This window comes from Bos indicus, chromosome 19, assembly GCF_029378745.1.
Source record: "Bos indicus isolate NIAB-ARS_2022 breed Sahiwal x Tharparkar chromosome 19, NIAB-ARS_B.indTharparkar_mat_pri_1.0, whole genome shotgun sequence".
NCBI classification, from domain to species: Eukaryota; Metazoa; Chordata; class Mammalia; order Artiodactyla; family Bovidae; genus Bos; species Bos indicus.
The window spans coordinates 12,389,912-12,413,340 of NC_091778.1; the positions used below are offsets into that span (position 1 = coordinate 12,389,912).

General features: G+C 35.7%; 1 protein-coding gene across 2 annotated transcripts in view; it reads left to right on the forward strand.

The window, feature by feature from the left end:
* Nucleotides 1-23,429, forward strand: part of MED13 (mediator complex subunit 13) — a 97,586-nt gene that overhangs the window by 57,275 nt on the left and 16,882 nt on the right. For both annotated transcript variants that reach the window (XM_070772593.1, XM_070772595.1), the window contains exons 12-20: nucleotides 387-508; nucleotides 2,739-2,829; nucleotides 2,964-3,178; nucleotides 3,394-3,590; nucleotides 4,326-5,242; nucleotides 15,032-15,193; nucleotides 19,309-19,532; nucleotides 21,250-21,439; nucleotides 22,303-22,765. In XM_070772593.1, coding sequence (XP_070628694.1) covers nucleotides 387-508; nucleotides 2,739-2,829; nucleotides 2,964-3,178; nucleotides 3,394-3,590; nucleotides 4,326-5,242; nucleotides 15,032-15,193; nucleotides 19,309-19,532; nucleotides 21,250-21,439; nucleotides 22,303-22,765 — 2,581 coding nt within the window. The remainder of the gene's footprint in view (nucleotides 1-386; nucleotides 509-2,738; nucleotides 2,830-2,963; nucleotides 3,179-3,393; nucleotides 3,591-4,325; nucleotides 5,243-15,031; nucleotides 15,194-19,308; nucleotides 19,533-21,249; nucleotides 21,440-22,302; nucleotides 22,766-23,429) is intronic.

The window sequence follows — 23,429 nt, forward strand, 5'->3', positions numbered from 1 at the left end:
TAAAATAGTCTCTCTGACATAACTAGATAGCTTAATTATTCTGTGCTTCCTTTATGTTTCAGAAAGATAGGGAAACTAAAAATGTCTGTTTAATTCTATTGTCCTTACAGTTTTATTTGATGCATTATTAATGTAGGTTACTTAGCTATGTTATGGATTATATAACCTGAGCTTCCTATATATGGTGAGCTTCCTTGGAAAGATATCACCATATATTTACAATTTTTATTTCTATGAAAAAAAATCTATGGATTTTAAACAAATCAGAATTTCTTATTGCATAATAGCCTTATAAATGTAAATGTACATGTCTAGCTTAAATAAATAGAATAATACTTGGTCAGTAGTAGAATTTTTTATTTTGTTTTTCTAATTGCCATATGTAGATGCTCCCCGCCCTGCTGGTCATGCCCGACCTCCATCAACCAGTTTGATTTATGACTCAGACCTGGCTGTCTCTTATACTGACCTTGATAATCTTTTTAATTCTGATGAAGATGAACTGACAGTAAGTATCCTTATTAATGATTACAATTATAATTTATTTTCCTTGATTTTATAAAAGTTTTTCTTTAGAAGTGATATGTGACTTGAATTTTATGTTTTAGCCCTGAACAATAGGAAATGTTTTGAAATAAAATTTCTGTAATTGGTATCCTTTTTTTAACCTCATGTTTCAGGTGGTGGTGGTTTTTTTTTGCTCCACTGTGGTGCTTGCAGGATCTTGGTTCCTCAACCAGGGATTGAACCCAGGCCCTTGGTAGTGAAAGTGCAGAGTCCTAACCACTGGACCACCAGAGAGTTCCCTAAGCATTCCATATATAATGTCACCTAAAAACTTTAAGGGTTTTTTTTTCCTTTATTTTTTATGTTTGAAGGACATGTATAATTAAGCTTAATTTGATCTCGGCCATATGTTCCTTTTCTGCAGTCCTTAGAAAGCAGAATTAGTTACCTAATCTTTGATCCTGTAATTTTAGAAATGACCCAAGAATTGACTCAATCAGAGAATAAATAATTAACATTGAAGTTATATGCCTTGTCAATTTATGCAGGAATTTGTTTGGTACCACTGCTGCTGCTGCTAAGTCGCTTCAGTCCTGTCCGACTCTGTGCGACCCCATAGACGGCAGCCCACCAGGCTTCCCCGTCCCTGGGATTCTCCAGGCAAGAACACTGGAGTGGGTTGCCATTTCCTTCTCCAATGCATGAAAGTGAAAAGTGAAAGTGAAGTCGCTCAGTCGTGTCCGACTCTAGCCACCCCATGGACTGCAGCCCACCAGACTCCTCCGTCCATGGGATTTTCTAGGCAAGAGTACTGGAGTGGGGTGCCATTGCCTTCTCTGTTTGGTACCACAGTCATTATTATAAGACATCTATATACTATAGTAGTGAAAGAGGAAGAAAAAGTAATATTTAATCTTTAACACCCATTTGCAGAGAAAGGTGAAGATACAAGAAATTAAAGCTTAAAATGAGAGTCCCTAGAATGTGAAATGGCAACCCACTCCAGTATTCTTGCCTGGAGAATTCCATGGACAAAGCCTGGCAGGCTACAGTCCATGGGGTCGCCAAGAGTCAGACATGACTGAGCGACTATCACTCAGAATGTGAAATCTCTGAGAAATTAATGAATCGAGCATTGCATTATAAAAGGGAATTCCTTTTTCATCTGTATAAAGGTAGCTTGGAGACTTCTATTGTACATTTGGTCTCTTCAATTAAGTGATATAATGCAGGGATCACTATACATAAACTTCTACTCCACATCCCACAATATAGTGTATTTTAGGTAAATATATGCCTGAAAACAGGGCTTCCCTGGTGGCTCAGCAGTAAAGAATCTGCCTGCCAATTCAGGAGACATGGGTTTGATCCCTGGGTCGGGAAGATCCCCTAGAGAAGGAAATGACAGCCCCCTCCAGTATTCTTGCGTGGGAAACCCTATGAATAGAGAACCTGGCCGGCTGCAGTCCATGCAGTCGCAAAGAGTCGGACATGACTTAGAGACTAAATGACAGTCCCTGAATACTCATACTTTTGTACTTTCTCCCTGCTGCTGTTCATGTGTCAGTGTTGTTAGAGCTGACAGTTTGGTTCCTTGTATCCTGTTAGCCACTTTGTTTTAGGAACCAGATTGTCAGCTCTAACAACACTGATGACTGATTGGAGATTTTAAGACTTGTTTTGTTCAGTGTATTAAAATTTGCCTTTAGTTAGGGATACTGTTGCTTTGTCGTACAAGACCTTTCTGGAGTTTTGCTTAATCTTTTGTAGTATATTTGTAGGGGCAAGAAGATTATTAGGAAAGATAAAAATGTAAAAGGAATTTGGAGAGGTTATTGATTATATAGAAATCTTTAATGTCTTTTATTTAAAGAGACATGCTTTATAAGTATCTTTTACTAAGAGGCAGTTCCCAAATTCTGTAAGTTTTCTTACTATTTTTTTGTTATTTTAATAGGTTTTAATGTGTTTTGAAAGTAATGGTTGTTTTTATGAAGGAACTTTTTCCTCTCTGTTAATTTGGAGTATTATTATAATCATTAGAGAAACTAATCTGGATTATTGATACCTAAAGTTTTTTTATGTCTTTAAATTGCATCTAGTAGATATTTGGCTGCGACACAAATGGGCTCTACTTTCAAGTTACATACAAATGATTACTATCTTGATCACACTGGATTTAAATTTCAGAGAAATATGTATGTGTGTGTGTGTGTGTGTTTTTTTAATAGCCTGGATCTAAAAAATCGGCGAATGGATCAGATGATAAATCCAGCTGCAAGGAATCAAAGACAGGAAATCTGGACCCATTATCTTGCATAAGTAAGCTTACCAAATCTGTATTTCAGATATATCTGCAAACTTTTAATCTCAATAATGTTTCCCTTCCCTTTCTTTTATACACAAAATAACTTCTTTTTAGTCTTACGTTAAAATGTGTGTTTTATTAAATATAGGTACTGCAGATCTTCATAAAATGTATCCTACACCACCATCATTGGAACAACATATTATGGGATTTTCCCCAATGAATATGAATAATAAAGAATATGGTAGTATGGATACAACACCTGGAGGAACTGTTCTAGAAGGAAATAGTTCTGGTATTGGAGCACAGTTCAAAATTGAGGTTGATGAAGGATTCTGTAGCCCAAAACCTTCTGAAATTAAAGTAAGTATTTTATTTTTCTAGAAAAATAATTCACTTCTATATTTTATATAGAATTGGTTTACTGCTATATTCAAAAATCCTTTCATAATGAAAGAGTAGAATTATATTTACATTTTATTATTCTGTTTGAAAAAGGGAAAAAAGGTTAGAGTTACTTTGTTTGTTTTTTCCCCTTGAAAGACAAGATGCTGAAAATGATGTTGTTTATATTATAGGATTTTTCTTATGTGTATAAGCCTGAAAATTGTCAGGTTCTAGTGGGATGTTCCATGTTTGCACCTCTAAAAACTCTACCAAGCCAGTGTCTGCCTCCTATCAAATTGCCAGAAGAGTGTATTTACCGTCAGAGCTGGACTGTTGGAAAGTTAGAATTGCTTTCTTCAGGGCCTACAATGCCATTCATCAAAGAGGGGTATGATTTAAATTTATATTATTGATATAGAATATGAATACTTGCGTAGCTTTAATTTTTTTTTAATAATTAACACCTAATATATTGGCATCTGGAAAAAGATACTGGTTTTTGAAAATTTTTAAAAATTATCTTCTGATTAATAGCTTATAATGGTGTTTGGTACTGTTAAAGTAAAGTATTGGAACACAAAAGATGAGAAAACTTAGTATTTGGAAGCATCTTTTGTTTTGGTCTAAAATTCTAATCACACTTATTTGTATATTTGCCATATTTCACACACTTTTTATATTTAAGTATCTCTGAAATTGGGGTGTCTTATAATTGGTAACATCTTAAAATTGCCACTGTCCTTTTCTACCCATAAAGATCTCTAAAATCAGGTTTTTTTTTTTTTTAAACAATTAATGGCGTCTTAGAATCAATGAAGTATGAGTATTTCTAGTACAAGAACTGTAGAGATAGTAATCATGGATATATAGATGTGGAACAATGTATACAAATTGTATTTATCATAGAACTAATTAGTTGGATTTCACCACACAACAATCACCTGGAGTGGATATATTAACCAAACATATATTTTAATTGTACTTAACAATTTTTGAACCAATTGTGTTTTCATAATTTTCAGTGTTACTGAGAAATATTTGGGACATTTTTAGTTGTATTTCACATTACTAATATGTTCCTTTATGTATGTTTTTTTATTTTCTTTTCCCCTGATGACACTAGTGATGGAAGTACTATGGATCAAGAATATGGCCCTGCTTATACACCTCAGACTCATACTTCCTTTGGGATGCCTCCTAGCAGTGCACCTCCTAGTAACAGTGGAGCAGGAATTCTTCCTTCTCCGTCTACCCCTAGGTTTCCAACTCCAAGGACCCCAAGGACTCCAAGGACTCCTCGTGGAGCTGGTGGACCGGCTAGCGCTCAAGGTTCAGTCAAATATGAAAATTCAGACTTATATTCACCAGCCTCCACCCCATCCACCTGCAGACCCCTTAATTCTGTTGAACCTGCAACTGTTCCTTCCATCCCTGAAGCACACAGTCTTTATGTAAACCTCATTCTTTCAGAATCAGTTATGAATTTGTTTAAAGACTGTAACTTTGATAGTTGCTGTATCTGTGTTTGCAACATGAATATCAAGGGTGCCGATGTTGGAGTTTACATTCCAGATCCAACACAGGAAGCACAGTATAGGTGTACTTGTGGCTTCAGTGCTGTCATGAACAGGAAGTTTGGCAACAATTCAGGATTATTTCTAGAAGATGAACTAGATATCATAGGACGCAACACAGAATGTGGCAAAGAAGCAGAAAAACGTTTTGAAGCTCTCAGGGCCACTTCTGCTGAACATGTTAATGGAGGACTAAAGGAATCCGAAAAATTGCCTGATGAATTGATACTATTGCTACAAGATCAGTGCACTAATTTATTTTCACCTTTCGGAGCTGCAGACCAAGATCCCTTTCCCAAAATTGGTGTAACTAACAATTGGGTACGTGTTGAAGAGCGGGACTGTTGCAATGACTGCTACCTTGCATTAGAACATGGGCGTCAGTTCATGGATAACATGTCAGGAGGCAAAGTTGATGAAGCACTTGTGAAAAGTTCATGCTTACACCCCTGGTCCAAAAGAAATGGTAAGTATGCTAATGAAGTAGTTTTTCTCTCTATTGCGTTTTAGTTGTATGACTTTTCTTTCTTAAGAAAAGGTAATAAAGACAGTTTCCCATTTAGCTGATAGAGACACTTAAATTTGCACTCAAAACTCCTTCAAGAATGACACTTTTAAAGGAAGGACTTCCGAGTAGTTTAGTTTAATTTCAGCAACAAAAGTATGGTTATTATAAATCTGTAATTATGTACTTGTGTAGGAGTATAAAAGGTACTTTGCACATGTTAATTAGCAGAAAATTGTTGGTTGTCTGCTTTGTTCAGGATTCTTTCACTCATTAAATATTTATTGAGCAACTAGTATATGCCAGGGACTGTTCTTTTATAAACTACAATATTAAAGCAAACGTATTTCCTGCCCTTTCTGAGCCTATAAGACTCAAAATAACAAATTTAAATGAAAGTAATTATATGGTATCAGATAGTGACAACTGCTTTGAAGGAGAAGCAGGGAAAGAAGTAGAAAAAGACAGGACAGAAATGTGTTACTTTAGAGGTATGTTTAGAGAAGATATTACTGAGGGACAGCATTTGAGCAAAGACCTAGAGTGGGGGAGTGTAAGCTGTGTGGCTAAACGAGAGAAGTGTTTTCAGACAGTGCAAAGACCATGAGTAATGTGCTTAATGTTTGAGACACAGGAAAGAGGCACTGTTGTTGGGTTGAGTTGGGTGATGGGGGGACTGGTAGCAGTTGGAAGTCTTAAGAGATGGCTGAGCACCACTGTCATGTGGAGTCTTACGGACCATGTTTAACTGTGGCCTTTATGGTTTATTCCGAGATGACTTGGACAGTTTTGAGCAAAGAAGTAAGATGATCCTTACTTATCCAAATGCATATTTGGAAATACAAGTTTTAAATTGAGAGGAGTGGTTGGGGCTAGAGATTAAAAAATTTGTGAGTGTGTTAGCAGTGTTTTGGGGCTTCCCAGTGATAGCTCAGTGGGTAAAGAATCTACCTGCAATGCAGGAGACATAAGAGATGTGGGTTCAGTCCCTGGATTGGGAAGATCCCTTGGAGGAGGAAATTGCAAGCCACTCTAGTATTCATGCCTGGAAAATTCCATGGACAGAGGAGCCCGTTAGGGGGTCGCAACCCCTCCTCCGTGGAGTCTCAAAGGATTGGGACATGACTGAGCATGTGACACCTACATGGCCCCTGTCAGTGTTTTAGACTGTGGAGCTGCATGGGACAGCCTAGAGAGTGACTGCAGGTAGAGAAGTCTAAGGGTAGGACTCACATTTAGAGAGGGGGAAGAAGAGGAGGGTCCAGAGTAGGAAATTAAGGAGGTAGGAAGAAAACCAAGGAAGTATGGTATACTGGAAGCCAAGTATAGGAAATGTTTGAAAGAGAGAATGATCATTGATATCAAATATTTATATGTAGTTATCGAGTTAATCCATTTGAGTTGCTTAACATAATACTTATCACACAGTAAGTAATGAATTTGTATAAGCTGCCATTATTAAAGTTAGCAATAAGGTGTTTTTTTTTTTTTTTCCCCAGATGTAGCCACTAGGAGATTCATACTTTTAAAATGGTGTGTCAGTATACCACTTTTGGTAATTACACAGGAAGTTAGTCTTTCCTGAAACCTACCTATCTTCTAGCTGTCTTTCATGTGTTTTTGTTAAGAATTTATATTCTTAGGTGATAGGTGCCATTTAATAACTCTGATTTAGTCCCTTATGTCATTTGCTAATCAGTCATTTTTTGACACATGTGCAAAACAATGTGCTTGGTATTCTGGGAGATAGGAATATATCCTATATTTAAATTACTTATAGACTGCTTGGAATCTGTAAGTAAACTAAAGTCTGTTACTAAAACTGCAGTAAAAGTTTGAGATGAAAATACTCTAAATGCCCATTGACAAGAGAATGGATAATAATTAAGATATAACAGTACAGAGGGAATCTTACATAAGCTCTGAAAATGAATAAAACTATTGTAATAGATGAGTCTTACTAGAAGTAATGAGGGGAGGGAGAGGAATCAAGTCCCAGAAGATTTTATATGAGATTTTTTTTTTTTTTAATAAAGTGTAAAACAGGCAAAACTAAATGTATTTTTCAGATGCAGCTAGAATTCAGGATAGTAGTTAATTCTTAAAAGCTGAGGGATAGAATCATATCCCTCAGCTTTACTTCTTGGTCTGTGAGATCATAGTTGTTCATAATATTATCATTAAAGAAAATGTGTGAATAAGATAGGGCTGTGCATGAACCAGTGGTTAAATTTTGTTCATGATCTAGTTTGATGGTTCATCAAACTCACTATACTCAAGGATCAAATTTTTAAAGAAGTATAAATAAATGTCATAGATTTATTTTTAAAAATCTATAGGGGTGGATTTAATGTACATATAGATACAGATTTAATACATAGATTTTTAAAGTAGTAATTAAGAACATAGGCCATGGAACTGACTACTTGGGTTTGAAATGTGGCTCCATCACTATAATCTATGACCTTGGGCAAATTATTTCATCTCTGTCTCAGTATCTGGAAATAGTCAGTGATAGTATTTACCTCATACAATGTTAAGAGAATCAAATGAGCTAATACAAATAAACAGAGACCATATAAAATAGAATGCTTGGCACAAAATAAGAATTCAGATATTTGTAGTAGTAACAGTAGTAATAATAGCAAGAGTAGCATTAGTGGTATTTTGTTTTACTATTTGTTTTTAAGAACCAACTCATCTTCTTTTGATGAAGGGTCTCATCACAAGAAAAAAAAATTTACAGCTGTATTTGGTGGTGGATGTTAGCTGGACTTACTGTGGTGATCATTTTGCAATACATATGCATCATCATTTTGTACACCTGAAACTAATATTATGTCAGTTATACCTCAAAAAAAGAAAAAAGCACTTATTTGCCAAGCAATAGAAAATGCAAGGTAATGCTCAAAATCTTTTAAGCTAGGCTTCAACAGTACATGAACCGAGAACTTCCACATGTACAAGCTGGATTTAGCAAAGGCAGAGGAACCAGAGATCAAATTACCAACATCCGCGGGATCATAGAAAAAGCAAGAGAATTCCAGAAAAACATCTGCTTCATTGACTACACTAAAGCCTTTGACTGTGTGGATCACAACAAACTGGAAAATTCTTCAAGAGATGGGAATACCAGACTACCTTACCTGCCTCCTGAGAAACCTGTGTGCAAGTCAAGAAGCAACAGTTTAGAATTGGACACGGAACAACAGACTGGTTCCAAATTGGGAAAGGAGTACGTCAAGGCTATATATTGTCACCCTGCTTGTTTAACTTATATGCCGAGTTCAGTTCATTCGCTCAGTCATGTCCGACTCTTTGCGACCCCATGAACCGCAGCATGCCAGGCCTCCCTGTCCATCACCAACTCCCAGAGTTTACCCAAACCCATATACATTGAGTTGGTGATGCCATCCAGCCATCTCATCCTCTGTCGTCCCCTTCTCCTCCTGCCCTCAATCTTTCCCAGCATCAGGGTCTTTTCCAATGGGTCAGCTCTCTACATCAGGTGGCCAAAATATTGGAGTTTCAGCTTCAGCATCAGTCCTTCAATGAATGTTCAGGACTGATTTCCTTTAGGATGGACTGGTTAGATCTCCTTGGAGTCCAAGGGACTCTCAAGAGTCTTCTCTAACACCGCAGTTCAAAAGCATCAATTATTTGGTGCTCAGCTTTCTTTATAGTCCAACTCTCACATCCATACATGACCACTGGAAAAACCATAGCCTTGACTAGACAGACCTTTGTTGGCAAAGTAATGTCTGCTTTTCAATATGCTGTCTAGGTTGGTCATAACTTTGCTTCCAAGGAGTACATGTCTTTTAATTTCATGGCTACAATCACCATCTGCAGTGGTTTTGGAGCGCCAAAAAATAAAGTCAGCCACGGTTTCCACTGTTTCCCATCTATTTGTCATGAAGTGATGGGACCAGATGCCGTGATCTTTGTTTTCTGAATGTTTAGCTTTAAGCCAACTTTTTCACTCTCTTCACCTTCATCAAGAAGCTCTTTACTACTTCTTCACTTTCTGCCATAAGAGTGGTGTCATCTGCATATCTGAGGTATTATTTCTCCTGGCAATCTTGATTCCAGCCTGTGCTTCCTCCAGTCCAGCGTTTCTCATGATGTACTCTGCATATAAGTTAAATACTCAGGGTGACTGTATACAGCCTTGACGTACTCCTTTCCGTATTTGGAACCAGTCTGTTGTTCCATGTCCAGTTCTAACTGTTGCTTCCTGACCTACATACAGGTTTCTCAAGAGGCAGGTCAGGTAGTCTTGTACTCTAATCTCTTTCAGAATTTTCCACAGTTTATTGTGATCCACACAGTCAAAGGCTTTGGCATAGTCAATAAAGTAGAAACAGAAATATATGCAGAGTACATCATGCAAAATCCCAGGCTAGGTGAAACACAAGCTGAAATCAAGATTGCTGGGAGAACTATCAGTCTCAGATAAGCAGATGACACCACCCTTATGGCAGAAAATGAAGGAGGAACTAAAGAGCCTCTTGATGAAGGTGATAGAGGAGAGTTTGCTGGCTTAAAACACAACATTCAAAAAACGAAGATCATGGCATTCGGTCCCCTCACTTCATGGCAAATAGATGGGGAAACCGTGACAGACTATTTTCTTGGGCTCCAAAATCTCTAGATGATTATTGCAACCATGGAATTAAAAGACACTTGCTCCTTGGAAGACAAGCTATGACCAACCTAGACAGCGTATTAAAAAGCAGAATACCACTTTGTTGACAAAAGTCCATATAATCAAAGGTACGGTTTTTTCTAGTAGTCATGTATGCATGTGAAAGTTTGACCGTAAAGAAGGCTGAGTGCTGAAGAACTGATGCTTTTGAATGGTGGTGCTGGAGAAGACTGTTGTGAGTCTCTTGAACAGCAAGGAGATCTAATCAGTCCTGAAGTAAATTAACTGTAAGTATTAATTGGAAGGACTGATGCTGAAGCTCCAGTACTTTCACCACCTGATAAAAAGAGCTGACTCATTGGAAAAGACCCTGATGCTGAGAAAGATTGAAGGCAGGAGGTGAAGGGGGTGACAGAGGATGAGATGGTTGGATGGCGTCACTAAATCAATGGACATGAGTTTGAGCAAACTCCGGGAGATCGTGAAGGACAGGGAAGCCTGGCGTGCTGCAGTCCATGGGGCTACAAAGAGTCGGACATGACTGAGCGACTGAACAACAGCAACAAGTGACAAATACTGGGTTGTTTACCTGATGAGCACTTTTTTTTAATAACAATAAACATTGATATAAACAGATAACTTTGCAGCCATAAAGATGAATTTTATCCTAAGAACTTACATTGAGAAAATAATTCAAAACAAAAAAGAAATATCTTTATATTTCAGTTTAAAATTTCAATGTAAACATGCTATAAAACCTAAATTTTCAATCATGGAGTACTTTTTCATTAAATTATAACAGCTTCATTAAATAGTAGCAAGCTCTGATTTAATACATTAGTACCTTTGCCCCAATTGTTTTCCTCTGCTTGGGACACTGTTCTTCCAGGTATTTACATGAGTAACTCTCTTATCTCTTTACTTTTGTCAGAAATCATCTTAGTGTAAAATTGCAAACCACTCTTCATCTTCCCCATCCTGCTGCTTTTGCTTTCTCCCCCTAGTGTTTGCTTATTACCTTCTAAACATATTGTATAGTATATTAAATATTATCTCTCACTCCATTAGGTTCACTCTGTGCAAGTTCTGTGTACAAGAAATGATTTTTGTCTGTTTTGTTATATCCAAATACCTAAAATAGTACCTGGGTAGTAGATGTCCAGAAGTCCAAGGTGTTGAAATATTTGTTAGAAGGTATTAAGAGTCTGTAATTTAATGGCAATGTTTATTTTTTTCAAAATAGGAAAAGCTCTGTTCTAATTATAAAAAAATACATACTTTCTGAAAAGAAAGTTAATCTAAATAATATAGATAAATAGAAGGAAAAATTGCCCCAGCCCCATCATTACACCACTGCATGATCACTCATCTTTAAGCAACTTTGGCATATAATACAGTTCATCCATTTGAAGTGAACAACTGAATGGTGTTTTTAGTTAGCACAGACTTGTGTAGCCATCACCACAATCAGTTTTAGGACATTTTCATCATCCCCAAAATCTGTAGTTATTAGCGATCACTCCTGTTTTCCTCCAACCACCCGCTCCTTGCACTGGGCAATGACCAGTCTACTTTCTGTCTTTGTAGATTTGCCTCTTATATACTCCATATAAATAATATTATACACTATATGGTCTTTTGTGATTGACTTCTTTTTCTTAGCATAATTTTTCAGGGGTCATCCAGGTTGTAGCATGTGTTAGTACTTAATTCATTTTTATTGCCAAATAATATTCTATTTAGGCATATACCACATTTTATTTACCTATTCATCTGTTGATGGGCATTTGGATTGTTTCCCCTCTTTGGCTGATATGAATATAATGATACATTGAACATTTGTGTACAAGTTTTTGTGTAAACATATATTTTTATTAGTCTTGAGTGAACTTGATAACTCTTGTTTTACTTTCTGAGAAATTGCCAGACTCTTTTCTAAAGCAGCTGCTCCATTTTTCATCCCCATCGCAGTGTGTGAGGGTTCCACTTTTTCCACATTCTCATTAACACTTGTCTTCATGCATTTGTAGTTATTACCATCATCATCATCATACAGGATTGTGAAATATTATCTCATTATTGTTTTGATTTGCATTTCCCTAATGACTAATGATACTGAATGTCTTTTCATGTGTTTATTGCCTGTTTGTATTTTTTCTTTAGAGAAATGTCTTTTCAGATCCTTTGCCCATTTTTAAATTAGGTTGTTTTGTTTTTTCATTATTGAATTGTGAGTGTTCTTTATATCTTATGGATATAAGTTTCTTAACATCTGCACGTATTTTCTCCTTTTCTCTGGTTTGTCTTTTCACTTTCTTGATGATATCATTTGAAGGAGAAGAGTTTTTAATTTTGATGAAGTTCAGTGTGTTACTCTCTTGTGTACTTTTTGGTTTGTACTTTTGGTGCCATATCTAAAAAGACTTTAATCCTGAGTCATGAAAATTTACTTCTGTTTTTTTTTCTATGAGTTTTATTGTTTTATCACTTATATTTACGTCTATGATCCATTCTGAATTAACTTTGATATATCATGTAAGGAAGAGATTCAGTTTTATTCTTTTGCACATGAATATCACGTTACCCAGAACCATTTGTTGAGAAGATTATCTTTTCACATTGAATTGTGCTGGCACCTTTGTCAAAAATCAATTGACTGTAAATATGAAGTTTTATTTTTGGATGCTTATTTCTGTTCTACTCAACAGAATATCTATTCTTCATGATCACTCTTAAAAATATATATTCTAAAACCATTGCTTTCCAACCAGATTTCAGCTTTGAGACCTGGCAGTTATATTGTTGTTTATGCATTCTTCCCCACAAGATTATAAGATCCCTGAAGACATGAATAAGCATGTATTTCACAGTATTCCCAGCAGCTAGCATAATTCCTGAACCATAGTAGGTCTTTGTTATATGTTTTTAATAATGAAAGATTGCGAATGAGAATCTCTCTGAATTAAAATCAAACTGTATGGAGAAGGAAATGGCAACCCACTCCAATATTCATGCCTGGAAAATCCCATGGACCGAGGAGCCTGGTGGGCTACAATCCATGGGGTCGCAAAGAGTTGGACACGACTGAGCAACTTCTGTGTTTTTGAAGCTCAAAGGGATATGGGCCACTGAAAAGGATATAAACTAGGGCAGAATTTCTTAAAGAAGTAACAGTTTAGTTAGTTACAACATCAAGATAAATGGAATTGAAAGAGATGCTACCAAGAGAGTTGGGCAGTACTGCTTAAATAATGCTCAAGAGTTTCTATTCTTAAATTGTTTGCTCTTGAGAGAAGATGAGCAGCACTGGGCCCACTCACCTCTGCCTTTTTTTGTTCCCCACTTTGGTTATGTGTTGTTACTTTCGGAATTGCACTTTTTTCACCTTGTCAGAGTAGCTGCCAAAGTGTGTTTTTATAAACATGGGGTTCTAGAGTGCTGGCTTCCTGCGGCAGAGGAAAGAAAGAAATGCGTGTTGTACAAAATAAGTACGTTCATATGTTTAATAAAATAGTTCTATTATTGAAAAACAAATAAATAAAAAATAAAATCAAACTGTAAATTCCTGAACTTTACTCACCTCAGAATTTCTCAGGGTAAGCTCTGTATATGTGTTTTATAAAAGTTCCCCATTTGATTATGATAAACAACCTTAGCCAGTGATAGCTTTTTCTAGATTTTATGTAAACACATATCAATACACAGTTCTGTTTGTGTAAAATATCTTCCAGTTTTAAAACCTGTTTTTTATTTACTAGTGTATTACCAGTCTGCTTCAGATAGCTCTTATCACTTTTAAATAGTATTTTTGCTATGTATAATACTAGTTTATTAAGTATAATAGTTATTCAGCAATATATCTGAAATTAAATTATTTCTGATTCTGTATACTATTTATAGATATAGGGAATTAAAGCAAGAAATAATAAATTAGGCAATAATAATAATGAATTAAATTTGAATGATTTAATGTAACAGAGTGCTCAGACAAGATTTAATGATACAACTGAACCATGCTCAAGGGACAGATTAATTATATTAGGAAGATTTCATGGTTTTTTAAAAAGCCATTTGATGTTTAAGAGCATCACCTTTCATATCCATTCTGATAGTTGGTCAGAAATGCAGATCATAATAATTTGATAATCTGTAAATCTATTAAGTCTAGGTTTATAAAAATTGTGTGGGTATTTAAGTCTAGGTTTATAAAGTATGTGTGGGCATTATGACACTATCTAGCAGTGTGAACAAGTTTATCTGTTACTATGCAAATTTGGAGAAGGAAATGGCAATCCACTCCAGTGTTCTTGCCTGGAGAATCCCAGGGACGGGGGAGCCTGGTGGCTGCCGTCTATGGGGTCACACAGGGTCAGACATGACTGAAGTGACTTAGCATAGCATGCAAATTATATACTTTAGAATTGTTACAGTTTACTATTTTTCACAAATTAAACTTGAATCATTGTAACCAGTGTTATCTATCTGATCTTTTTACCACAGTAGAGGTATATAAAGTGGATAATTAATAACCCATTTCTGTATGAGGTGGTGTTCTTTCTATTAAGGTACTTATGAGCACCAAAGACAAAATAAATGCAAAAAGGAAGAAATTGATTTGATTAATTTATAAATCGGTTAATGAGCTAATGAATGACTTTATGAAGATAAGTTATGATAAGTTTTTTATTACGTTTCTTCTTGGTCTTAAATACCTAGAAAAATCATCTCTATAGGTAATTCTAGTGATAAAGAACCTGCCTGTGAATGCAGGAGACATAAGAGACGTGGGTTCAATTCCTGGTTCAGGAAGATCACTGGAGGAGGGCATGGCAACCTAGTCCATAATTCCTGCCTAGAGAATCCCATGGACAGGAGCCTGGCAGGCTACAGTTTTTAGGGTCACAAAGAGTCAGACATGACTGAAGTGACTTAGCATGCGCTCTCAGATCATTTTAGATAGAACTTAATATAGCACTCTATACAAGCAGATGCTTAATCTTGGTGATGTAGAGCTGAATTTACTTTCCTAGATGGATTTCTTTATTATCTTGAAATTTTTTGTGTGTTGACAATAGCAATTCTTCTTTTTTTAATGGTTGTAGATGTGAGTGTGCAGTGCTCACAAGATATACTTCGAATGCTCCTATCGCTTCAGCCAGTTCTTCAGGATGCTATTCAGAAAAAAAGAACAGTAAGGCCTTGGGGGGTTCAAGGTCCTCTCACTTGGCAACAATTTCATAAAATGGCTGGCCGAGGCTCTTATGGTAAGTAATTTACAATTATATGTTTTGACTTATTTCATATCAGTCCTCAGTATCTTTACCGAACTTTAATAAGCACATTTATCTTCCTTAAATATTTCTGTGGCATGTGCTTGACTTAAGGCCATTGTGGTCAATCTCAGCCTTCCTTACTTTAAACATTTTCAGCATTCAGTTTACTGAATTTTCCAATCTCACTTCAGAAAGAAAAGCTTGTTTTTACGTGTTACACTGACCAGTAAGATTCTATGCTAAGAAAGAATTATACTGCCAAAATTTTCAAAAGGATTTATACACTTTTTTGCAAGTTACCATTTTACATACAAAATTGAATGAAAAATGAAAAAGGATAATACTAGTGATAAGAGGCCCAAAGGTCTTCCTTTAAAAAAAAAAAAACATGAAATTTGCCAGTTGTGACAAGAATAACTCCCACATAGTACACAGTAGATTTGTGGTCAACTGTAATGGAAGGAACATTCAAAATATTTAAACTATCTGTTGAACATTGTCTCTAGAGGGGAAAAAATACTCTCTGAAAGGTGAGATGTAATGGAACTTTAAAATATATTTGGAATAACAGTTCTTAGCATTGAAATCCTTGACTTTTTGCATGGTTTTAGAATGCATCATGTACAGAAGTAGTAGATTTGCTCCTATTTTCCTTTTCCTCCTTTTATTAATGGGTAAATAATTTAAATTTCATTTAAAAAAAGAAAAAGATATTCGAGGCTTCCCTGATGACTCAGTGGTTAAGAACCTGCCTGCCAGTGCAGGGGACATAGGTTCTATCCCTGGTCCCTGAAGATCCCACAAGCTGCAGAGCAACTAAGCCCATAAGCTAGCACTCGAGAGCCTGTGACCTGCAACTATGGAAGTCCAGGTGCCTAGAGTCCATGCTTTGCAACAAGAGAAGCCATTGCAATGAGAAGCCTATGCACTACAACTAGAGAGGAACTCCTGCTCGCTGCAACTAGAGAAAGCCTGTGTGCAACAGCAAAGACGCAATTCAGTCATAAAAAACAAAACCTTGATACTCAGTGAAAACTGCAGTTTAATTATAGTATTTTTAGTTTTTTTTTTTTTTTTCTATTTTTTAAATAGGTTTACAACGATTTAAAAAGATTTAAAATGATTTACAATGTTAGTTTCAGGTGTGCAACAAAATGATTCAGTTATACATATGTTTATTCTTTTTTAGATTCTTTTCTCATGTAGGTCATCACAGAATATTGAGTAGGGTTATACAGTAGGTCTTTGTTGATTTTATATCGTAGTGTGTATATCACAAGCTCTCGGTTTATCCCTCCCCCTACATTTCCCCTTTAGTAACGGTAAGTTTGTTTTCAATATATGTAAGTATGTTTCTGGTTTTTGCAAATAAGTTGATTTGTATCTTTTTTTTTGTAAGTAGATTCCACAGCTTAGTAATATCATGTGATATTTGTCTTTCTTTGTCTGACTTATTTAGTATAATAATTTCTAGGTCCATGCATGTTGCTGCAAATGGCATTATTTCATTCTTTTTTATTGCTGAGTAATATTCCATTGTAGGGCTTCCCAGGTGGTGCTAGAGGTGAAGAACCTGCTTGCCAATGCAGGAGACATAATAAGAGATCTGGGTTCGATCCCTGGGTCGGGAAGGTCCCCTGGAGAAGGACATGGCAGCCTACTCTAGTATTCTTACCTGGAGAATCCTGTGGACAGAGAAGCCTGGAGGGCTATGGTCTATAGGGCCGCACAGAGTCAGACATGACTGAAGCAACTTAACACCCAGCACAGACACATACTCCGTTGTATATATGTGCTGAGCTTCTCAGTAGGTCAGTGGTAGAGAATCTGCCTGCCACACAGGAGACCCAGGTTCGATCCCTGGTCAGGAAGATCCTCTGGAGAAGGAAATGGCAATCCACTCCAATATTCTTTTTTTTTTTTTCTTTTTAATGCCAGTATTCTTGCCTGAAAATCTCATGGACAGAGGAGCCTGGTGGGCTACAGTCCTTAGGGTAGCAAAGAGTCAGACATGACTTAGCAGCTGAACAACAATATTTGTTCCATGTCTTCTTTATCCATTTCTTTTTCAATGGACATTTAGATTGCTTCCATGCCTCGGCTGTTGTAAATGGTGCTGCAATGAACATTGGGGTGCATGTATCCTTTGGGATTATGATTTTCTCCAGATACATGCCCAGGAGTGGGATTGCTGGATCATATGGTATTTCTAAGTTTTTTAAGGAACTTCCATATTGTTCTCCATAATGGTTATACCAATTTGCATTCTCACATACAGTGTAGCAGGGTTCCCTTTTTTCCACACCTACTCCAGCATTTGTTTTTTTAGTATTTTTACATTCTTTTTAAAAGTCAAAATAGTAGACACAGAGTTCTACAACTTACTGATCAATAACATAAGAAGCTCTCTTTTTTTTTAATGGCTGCATATATTCCATTATTCTCTACACACATGATGTAATTTTTACCAGTCTACTGTTTATGGATGTATATTGTTTGCATCATTATCGTTACAACTATTTTTCTATAATGTATACAATCCCTGGCTTAAAGCATGTGTGTACTTTTTTTTTTTTTAAGTATTACCAGATTGCTCCCTACCATAGCAGTTTAAAATCCCATCAGTAAAATGCCTGTTTCCCCCAACCTTTGCCAGTAAGGTGCTGAGTAGATGGGAGAAAATGGTGTGTTTCTTTATAGTTTGAATGGTAGAATAATACATACTGTAAGGGTAGATTTCCTGAATTCTAATCCCATCTGTGCCACTTCTTGTGTGACACTGGACAAGTTATTAACTCTTCTATTCCTGCTTTCTCACCTCTAAAATCAAGTTAATATTAGTGTCTGCCTCGTGGTTTTCATGGGGTTAAATGAGTTAATGTATGTAAAGATCTTTGAACATTACCTGGCACTTAGCACTTGCTATTAATTATTTTAAATTCTTTGCTCTTAATGAAATTGAGCATCTTTTTATGTATAAGAGGTATTTCTGGGTTTTGTGAACTTTGGTATTTCTGGGTTTTGTGAATTTTGTCCATATCCTTTGTCCATTTTTCTGTTATGATGTTGATCATTTTCTTATGGATTTATAGGTTCCCTTTCTATGGTAAGGGGATTAACCTTTTGTTATATGTGTTGCAGATCTTTTCTTCTGATTTGCTTTTAATTGTTTGGCTTTGTTAGTAGTGTTTTTTCATGCCACAATTTAAAATTTATATTGTCAGATTAATCATTTTTATTTATTAGTTTTAAATTTTATTTTTATGATTAATTTTTGCCCTTGCTGTTTCTTCATTGCTGCGTGTGGACTTTGTCTAGTTGCAGTGAGTGGGGCTACTCCCTAGTTGTGGTGTGCGGGCTTCTCATTGCTGTGGTTTCTCTTGTTACAGAGCATGGGCTCTAGGTACCCGGGCTTCAGTAGTTGTAACACATGGGCTTGTTGCCACATGGGGTGTGGAATCTTCTCAGACCAGGGATTAAACCCATGTCCCCTGCGCTGGCAGGTGGATTCTAAACTACTGGACCACCAGAGGTCCAGATCAATCAGTTTGTATATGTACAGGTTTTACATTATGCCTGCAAAGATTTTTTCTCGTCTAAATTTATTCAAAATAAAATGATAATGATACAGGTGAAAGGGATTAACAGGTACAAACTTCCAACTATAAAATAAATAAATCATGGAGATGTAATGTACACATGGGGAATGCAGTTAGTAAAATTATAACAACTTTGTGTGGTGAATAATAATAACATCTTATTTTGGTGATTACTTTATAATGTATAAAAATGTCAAATCACTATGTTGTACACCTGAAACTGATATTTTAAAAAACTCTCCCTCCCATATTTTCTTTTGTACTGATAAGTTTTTCACCCAAATTAATCTTTTTTCATTTAAGTGAAGGTATAAGTCACATGTTTCATACAGATTTTTAGTAAATTCCTAACTGTAAAAGTCTCAGCCACTGACTTTTAGGCATATTTGTCTTTAAATAAAGACAAAGTAGTAAATATTTTTACTACTAATAATAACTTCACTAACTCTTGACATTTAAATGTTCCTCTTTTAGATCTTTTCTTAAAATATGTCTTTTCTTATTTAGGAACTGATGAATCCCCAGAACCACTGCCAATCCCCACGTTTTTGTTGGGTTATGATTTTGATTTTCTGGTGCTTTCTCCATTTGCTCTCCCTTATTGGGAGAGACTTATGCTAGAACCCTATGGATCTCAAAGAGATATAGCCTATGTTGTACTCTGTCCAGAAAATGAAGCCTTGTTAAATGGAGCCAAAAGCTTTTTTAGAGATCTTACTGCAATATATGAGGTAGGTACTTTAAAAGATCTTTTTAAAACACCTTATGATTTGCATGTTTTTATATATAAAATATACTGAACATTTCAGTTGATTGGTAAAGAATAATTATGATGTCAGGCTAGATGTTTAGTTCTTGTACCAGCCAGTTACATTCTTTACAGCTTTGACCCAGATCCTTTGTTAGATGTGTATGCCATGACTCAACGGTGGAAGTTGCCATACTGAGGGGAAAACATTGTGTGCATATACATCCCATTTAAGATAATCTTTTTCTGAAAGAAAGGGTAATGTTGTTAAATGGCTAGGAAAAAAATTACATTTTTTAAAATTCTAGTCTTTTTTTTTTTTTTTTTTTTTCTATTTTTTTTTTTCTTTAATAGAAAATTATTTAATTAGTATACATGTGTTCCCCATCCTGAACCCTCCTCCCTCCTCCCTCCCCACACCATCCCTCTGGGTCGTCAGGTAGTGACTCTAGTCCTTACTTTGCTCATAGTAAAATACAGCTATGATAGGCCTCTCTAAGACTCATTTTATTTCTGAAATTCTTGGCTGGTCTTTTAAGTTATAATTCTTATGTTGTATCGATCATTGAGTGCAATGATTATAAATTTTAAGTACTCTGGAACATAAAGTCTTCATTTTATAGTCATTCCTGAGTATCCTGAGTGTATTGATTCTAGGACCCCTTGCAGATACCCCAATCTATGGATGCCCAGTCTCTTATAGAAAATGTCATAGTATTTGCATATAATCAAAACACATCCTCACTTATACTTTAAATCATCTCTAGATTACTTACAGTATCTAATGCTATGTAAGTAGTTGCAGATGCGGGGAATTCAAGTTTTGCTTTTTGAAACTTTTGATTTTTTTTTTTTTTTTAATATTTTTGATCCATGGTTGGTTGGTTGAATCTGTGGTTGTAGAACCTAAGGATATGAAGGACTTATGGTATTTTCCTTCTCCTACAAATACTTGGAAGTCTAGTCTTTAAAATTTCTTTTACAATCTGAATCATTATTTTGTGCCAGTTTAATTCCTCATTAATATTCTGCTTAATAATTGCAAGATATCTGTAGTGTGTTTTATAAAAGTAAGTGTTTCCAAAGAGTGTTATTTAGAACACTAGCCCTGCAAAATCTTCCGAGAAAAAAATTCCATAGTTAGATAGGCTTGGGGAGACATTGTGTATCTATTTACCTTTTAGAGATTTATTATACATGTTAGATAGTTAAAGCCTTTGAAATTCTTACAGTAAAGAAATTCTTTGTCATAAGTTTTCGTAACCCAGTGTTGCAAACCTATTTGAAATTGGACTTCGTATAACAAACCATAGTGACCAGCAGAATTAGAGGCAGAGCTGGATATTTGTATTTATATACATGATTTGAAATAGTTATACGACTTAAAATGGCTGCAGATCTGTACTCAGTTACTTCTGTATTCTGCAAGTTTTTGTTATTTGAAGTACGTGGTTTTGGTGCTATTATTATCTAGGTGTTTTATTTCATTGGAGATAACTTTGATAGAAATTTAATGGATTTCTAATGTAAAAAGCATGAAGACTTATGGCACTGTTTCAGCCTTGATATTTTTATTCCAAATGTTAATTCTAAATGATAAAGCTTATTTTTCAAATAGCTTCAGTGCTTTATTTTATCATATGTACTAAAAAAAACTATAGCAAATTCACTAATTCTGATTTCTGTATATATGTTTATAGTGTTGTCGATTGGGTCAACATAGACCTATTTCTCGATTATTGACGGATGGGATCATGAGAGTTGGATCTACTGCATCAAAGAAACTATCAGAAAAGTTGGTAGCAGAATGGTTTTCTCAGGCAGCTGATGGTAACAGTGAAGCATTTTCTAAACTCAAGCTTTATGCACAAGTCTGCAGATATGACCTAGGTATTGAATTTATATTTATTTTTAGCCAATTTTAGCAAAGTATGATGCAGTCCACCAACTTTTTTTGTAAATAATATTTTAATGAAACACAGCCATTCATTTATTTACAGGTTGTCTGGGCCTCCTTTTGTGCTATTAATATTAAAATCAGAGCTAAGTAGTTGTGACAGAGACTGTGTAACTTGCAAAGCCAAAAATATTTACTATCTGATCCTTTACAGAAGAAACTTTGATCACTGCAATAGGGCTCCTTTCAAGTAGGAAGATATGTGTTTTTTGTTTATTAACATTAAGATTCTTGATTTGTTAATGGTTTAGGGATAAAAACAACTTGTAGTTTCCTCTACAATATCAAGAGATAGTTCTTTGTTGGAATTAAGAAAATGACAGTTATTGAGACTTGTTTTTAAAACCCTTAATTAAATATCAATGGACTTACTTTAGACTTAATTGAAAGAGACACAGAACCAAAACATTGAACCTCATTAGACATTCCTATCATTTGAACTCCATAATTTGAACCCCTCTGTTTTATATTGAATTAGTCCCCAATATAGTCACTTTTCAATTTGTGACCAGGGAACTCTTTGAATGGTTTAATGAAAATTTGCTGGATATTTCATAGAAATCATTTTTTTTATTTTGTATCTGTTGGTTTTTCAATTGAAAGTGGTTTTCAATTCCATTCAGAATTCATTTTTTTCACTTTCTAGGGGGAATAGTAAGCTAGTGTGTGCTGCACTGTTGGCAGGCAACTTAGGGAGAGGGTAATTAGTATCCACTAGTTATTATTCACATAGTAACTAAAGAACCAGTTAGTGAAATAAAGAATTAAATATCCTGCTTGTTTTTATTTTCTTTAGGTCCTTATCTTGCTTCCCAGCCATTGGACAGCTCTTTACTTTCCCAGCCAAATTTAGTTGCCCCTACAAGTCAGTCTTTGATTACACCACCTCAGATGACAAGTACTGGAAATGCTAATACTCCATCTGCCACCCTAGCGTCTACAGTGAGCAGCACTATGACAATGTCTTCAGGTGTTGCCATGTCTTCTTCAGTTGCCACAGCTAACTCAACCTTGACTACAACTTCAACTTCATCTTCGTTGTCCTCCAACTTGAATAGTGGAATGTCATCAAATAAACTACCTTCATTTCCACCTTTTGGCACTATGAACAGTAGTGCTACGGGATCCATGTCTACACAAGCAAGTACAGTTCCGAATAGCCAGCTAGGAGGGCAACCTCCGTCAGCTCTACAAACAGCTGGCATTTCTGGAGAGTCGTCTTCAGTTCCCACTCAGCCACATCCTGATGTGTCTGAAAGGTATCTTTAAATATACTAATTTCGCAGAAATATAAATACATGCCGCTTCTATCTGAATAAGAATATAGAAGAGCCTTTGATCTTACCCTTGAAATTTTAGTTTTTAATGTTGAATATTTTACCTATAAAATTATGATGAAGACTCTTGGTAAAGTCTTTGTCATAGAATCTCAGAGTGGAAATGAAGACCTTGAAAACTGTCTAGTCCAGTTGTCCTGTGATGTTTGAGTCTATTCTGTGACATAATTGTCAAGTTGAGTTGCCTGTGCAAATCACTAGTGATTTATAAGTCACTATTGAATGACCCTGTTCAGAGGCATAAGAGTTGTACCAGGGTTTGAATCTTTGCTCTGTCGTTTACTGGCTATCACTTTAGGAAAGTTACCTAACCTTTTTGAGCTGGTGTTTTCTTATCCGGAAGGTGGGAGCAGAAGGATATAATGTACATTGTGTGCCTCAGAAAATGCTTCCAATCACATTTGTTATTTATAACAACAACAACAATGATGATGACAGCTCTGTTCCTTTTATGAAGAAGATATTCCCTTTTGATTTATAGGTTAGGTTAGCCTGAGCCTGGTTATATCTTTCAGCTCCCAGTTGCAGTTTTCCCCAAAGTTAGAAATGTGATTAAAAACAAACTCTTAATTACCCAGCTAGATCC